The sequence below is a fragment of the Chiloscyllium plagiosum genome, chromosome 12, assembly GCF_004010195.1.
Source record: "Chiloscyllium plagiosum isolate BGI_BamShark_2017 chromosome 12, ASM401019v2, whole genome shotgun sequence".
Lineage (NCBI taxonomy): Eukaryota > Metazoa > Chordata > Chondrichthyes > Orectolobiformes > Hemiscylliidae > Chiloscyllium > Chiloscyllium plagiosum.
In genome coordinates, this window is record NC_057721.1 from 1,305,602 (window position 1) to 1,310,913 (window position 5,312).

General features: G+C 47.9%; 1 protein-coding gene across 1 annotated transcript in view; it reads right to left on the bottom strand.

The window, feature by feature from the left end:
• LOC122555528 (potassium-transporting ATPase subunit beta-like) overlaps positions 1 to 5,312 on the bottom strand; it is a 38,914-nt gene that overhangs the window by 13,395 nt on the left and 20,207 nt on the right. Inside the window, exon 4 of the mRNA XM_043701547.1 lies at positions 3,872 to 4,068. Within this exon, the coding sequence (XP_043557482.1) occupies positions 3,872 to 4,068 (197 nt within the window). The remainder of the gene's footprint in view (positions 1 to 3,871; positions 4,069 to 5,312) is intronic.

Here is a 5,312-nt window from a genome sequence, read left to right on the forward strand (position 1 = left end):
GAGGAAACCGGAGCACCCGGAGGAAACCCACGCAGACACGGGGAGAACGTGCAAACTCCACACAGTCAGTCGCCTGAGGCGGGAATTGAACCCGGGTCTCTGGCGCTGCGAGGCAGCAGTGCTAACCACTGTGCCACCGTGCCGCCCATTCCACCGTGCCGCCCAGACTTGTCCTACCGGCCTATCTTCCTTTCCACCTATCCACTCCATCCTCCTCTCTGACCTATGGGAATTCAATAATTGAAAATTTGGCCATGGTATTTTTCTGTACACCTGATGGAAGGGCTTTTGCCTGAAATGTCGATTTTCCTCCTCCTTGGATGCTGCCTGAACTGCTGTGCGTTTCCAGCACCACTCTAATCTAGACTCTGATTTCCAGCATCTGCAGCTCTTGTTTTTACCACAAATGCCTCTGTCCAACACCTCCAACCTATACAGGCACCATCTGTCCCAGAGCTAGCCACACTATTCAAGGAATCTAAAGCCCACCACCTCTCTAAGGACACACATTTGACTGCTCTATCTCCCTGTTGTTACACCCATTCATCTGAGGTACTGGGAGTAATCCCGAGGTAAGGACCTTCTTGTTAACTCCTTTCCTGATTCCCTAAATTCTAACCTTTCTGTTACATCCTTGACCCTGGCCACAAGGAGACAACACACCATCCTATTTCATGTCCTGCCAATTCCCGTATTTATTGAACCCTGTTCCTTAATGTTCCTGTGACGATGCTGTGGCTTTAAGAAGTTATTCCATCCTCTCTTTTGAAGAGAGGTTGTAAGGCAGAGGTACAGAGCAGTCTACCAGAATAACTAGAGTAAACAGCTTGGGAGACCTTCTGCTGTTTTTACAGCCTGAATGGATGTGGCCAGCTCTCACAGATCAGGATTTCTGGGTTTTGTTTTTTTTCAGTAACGTCAGAAGATATTGGGATGTCAAAATGTCTTCCAGCTGCTATTCTCTCTGAATCTTTTCTTAATTTTAATTTTAATGTTATATTCCTCCTGGATTATAGAACTGAATGCAAGAATCTGTGCCTAAATTAGCTTTTTTGCCAAGGGGTGTGTTTATGGGATGTTACTGTATTGGAGCAGTTAATTAGTAACAGTTACTGTATCTATCATTTGATTAAGTTTTCCAATTGCTAAATTATTCTAAATTCCTAATTCTTTTGTTTATAGTTCTTGAATAAATTGTATTTTGCTCATCGTCGAGAAGTTTGACCAGTCGAACTGCATCTGGAACGTAGCATTTCACATCTACGTTTTAAATAAGAAAAGTTAGGGTCTAGATTCCGTTCCTAAAATATTTTGAGGGGGTCTAGTCTGGTCCATAACACTCCCTATCTTCTTCATGCCTCACTGCGTAAAGCTGAGCCACTTGCAATGTCACAGACTGGGATCTGGCTACATCCCCCAGTGGAGCTATCACTCACCATTTGTGTTCAGATCTGGTTGGAGACTGGAAGGCATTTAGAGGGCTCCAGCAAGACCTCTCTGGTCTTCCTTGACTGCCTGGTGTTCACCCATGTCCCCTGTGCCAACATACATTTCAACTGTGGGGAGTAAGCTAATCTATAAATGGGAGATCAAGCCCCCTCTCCAGAGGCCAGAGACCATATCCAGACTGAAATTCCAGTACAGTACTGAAGGAGTGCTGCACTGTCTGATATGCCATCTTGAGGATGAGACATTAAAACAAGGCCCAATCTTGGATGGAAAAGATCCTGTAACCATTTCTAAAGTAAAACTAGAGAGATCTCTTCAGTGGTCCTGGCCAATATTTATCCATCAGTCACGTCGGTAAAATCACAGAGAATCACAGCATAGAAAGAGATGCTTTGGCCCACCCTGTCCATGCCGATCATCAGTATCCATCCATTCCAATCCCATTTCCCAGCACTTGGTCCATAGCCTTTTATGCTATAGCATTTCAAATGGTCATTCAAATACCTCTTAGATGTCTTCCCACCTCTAACAGTCTTTCAGGCGGCTAGTTCCAGGTAGCCACCACCGGCTGGGTGAAAAACATGTCCCTAACTCCCCTCTAAACCTTCTGTTCCCTATCATCGATCTATGCCCCCTGGTTACTGACCGAGTTACTAAGGGGAAACATTTCTTCCTATGAACCCAGTCTCTGCACTTCATAATATTGTAGACTTCAATCATGACCCCTCTCAGCCTTCTCTGCTCTAAGGAAACAAACCCCAGTCTATCCAATCTCTCCTCACAGCTGAATCACTGCTTACCAGGTGACATCCTGGTGAATCTCCTCTATACCCTCTCCAGAGCAATCCTTCCTGTAGTGTGGTGACCATAACTGTACCCCGTCTTCAAGCTACGGCCTAACCGAATGTCCTGTACAGCTCCATCACAGCATCCTCGCTCTTGCATTCAAAACATCTTGACTACATAAGTCTTTAGAATCAGAGAATCCCTACAGTGTGGAAAGAAGCCATTCGGCCCATCAAGTCTGCACCAACCGTCTGACCAACATCCCACCTATCCCCATATTTCCCATGGCTAATCCATCTAGACTACACATTCCTGGGTACGATGGGGCAATTTAGCATGGCCGGTCCATCTAACCTGCACATCGTTGGACTCTGAAAAGGAGAAAGTGAGGACCGCAGATGCTGGAGATCAGAATTGAGAGTGTGGTACTGGAAAAGCACAGCAGGTCAGGCAGCATCCGAGGAGCAGGAGAATCTCCGTCTCTCAGCGTTCCAGTGAGGCCGTTCCCTCCACAATCCCTATCAGAGTTCCAGAGCGACCATTCCCTCCGTGACTTCCTTGTCAGATCCACGCCCCCCACCAACCCACACCCCACTCCCGGCACCTTCCCCTGCCACCGCAGGAAGTGCAAAACATGCGCCAGCACCTCCCCACTCACCTCCATCCAAGGCCCCAAAGGATCCTTCCACATCTGGCGGAAATTTACCTGTACCTCCACCAATGTCATCTACTGTATCAGTTGCAACCGATGTGGTCTCCTCTACATTGGGGAGACTGGACGCCAATTTGCGGATCGCTTCAAAGACACCCGCACCAACCAACCCCACTGCCCCGTGGCTGAACACTTCAACTTCCCTTCCCACTCCACCAAAGACATGCAGGTCCTGGGCCTCCTACATTATAAACCCCTTACCACTTGATGTTTGGACAAAGAATGCCTCATATTCTGCCTTGGGACCCTGCAACCACACGGGATTTCACCAGTTTCCTCATTTTCCCTCACCCGACATTGTTCCAGCCCCAAGCCTCCAACTCAGCACAGCCCTCCTGACCATCAGCTTTCCCGTCTAACCGCTCCCCCTATCACCTTCTTCCTCACCTTCATCTACCTATCACTTTCTCAAGCGCCTTCCCCACACCCCCACCCCACCCCACTCTCATTTATCTCTCATCCCCCTGGCCCACAAGCCTCATTCCTGATGAAGGGCTTATACCCGAAACGTTGATTCTCCTGCTCCTTGGATGCTGACTGACCTGCTGTGCTTTTCCAGCAGCACACTCTCAACATTTTTGGAAGCTGAGAGGAAACCGGTGCAACCAGAGGAAACCCACACGGGCACAGCAAGAATGCGCAAATTCCACACAGACAGTCGCCCAAGTCTGGAATCGAACCCGGTTCCCTGGCACTGTGAGGAAGCAGTGCTAACCACTGAGCCACCATGCCGCTCTTGCTCATTTATCTCATTGCCGTCTGTGGGAGCTTGCTGTGGCTAAATTGGCTACCATGTTTCTCACATTGTAACAGTGACTGCACTTCTGAAATGCTTGAGTGTATGGGTAGTGCCTAATGACAGCCCTAAGCCTTTGAAAGGTATTGGGTGGGTGGTGCAAGTTCTTCCTCTGAAACCAGACATACCCGATTCATCCGGATTAAGACACAGGGTTGACCAGTTTTATATCCGAAAGTGGGATCTTCGAGCCCGGAGCAGTTCTTCAGCATCTCCCGATTAAATTGGCAAGAATACTTGGAATTCGGTCCATATCCTGTCTGAAAGGTATAGTTGCCTGGAGTGCAGTTCCGGCTGATTTTGGCCTGGACAGATTCATTATAAGCTGAAAGAGGAGAGAAGAGAGGAGTCAGAGCTGGAGAAGATCACTTGACGGTCAACAGATAGAGTCATAGATACATACAGCATGGAAACCCATGCTGTATTGGTCCAACTCATCCATGCCGCCCAGAAATCCTAAATTAATCTAGTCCCATTAGCCAGCATGTGGCCCATATCCCTCCAAACCCTTCCTATTTGTATACCCATCCAATGTTGCAATTGTGCAATCGCTCCCACTTTCTCTGGCAGCTCGTTCCATACACGCACCACCCTCTGTGTGAAAAATGTTGCCCCTGAGGTCCCTTTTAAAGCTTTCCCCTCACACTTAAAATCTATGTCCTCTAGGTTTGGACTCTCCACCCCGGGGATAAGACCCTCACGATTTTATAAATCTCTACAAGGTCACCCATCATTCTCTGATGTTCCAGGGAAAATAGTCCCAGCCTACTCAGCCTCTCCCTATAACTCAAACCCTCCAACCCTTGCAAATTTTTTCTGAACCCTTTCAAGTTTCACAACATCCTTCAGATAGCAGGGTGACCAGAATTGAAAACAGTATTCCAAAGTGGCCTAACCAATGTCCGCATCCCAAAGCCGCAACATGATCGCCTAACTCCTGAATTCAATGCATTGACCAATAAAGGCAAGCTAATGATACAGTGTGCTCGGTGCTCAGGAAGTAGATAGCTCATTTGGGGCGGCACATTTTATAGAGAGCTTAGGGTGTTTTAACAAGAAGGAAAGTTCTGGTTACAATCTGGTATGTTGTTTCAAAGAAGATCAATGGTCAATCTAGAGTGTCAAAAGTGTGATGATTGGAAATTTCCCTGGTTCATCCCCACCCATGTCCGGGCATGCTTTACATGCTAAGGAGGTGTCTGAAGGCAAGGTAGAAATAGATTCAGTGTAACTTTTAAATCGACATTGAATAAACACACAAACAGAAAAATATACAGGGATATGAGCATCTTCAAAGACCGCAATTTCCCCTCAGACGTGGTTGACGATGCCCTCCACCACATCTCCTCCACTTCCCGCTCCTCCGCCCTTGAACCCCGCCCCTCCAATCGCCACCAGGACAGAACCCCACTGGTCCTCACCTACCACCCCACGAACCGCCAGATACATTGTATTATCCTTCGTCATTTCCGCTACCTCCAAACGGACCCCAGCACCAAGGATATATTTCCCTCCTCTCCCCTATCAGCGTTCCGGAAAGACCACTCCCTCCGCGACTCCCTCATCAGG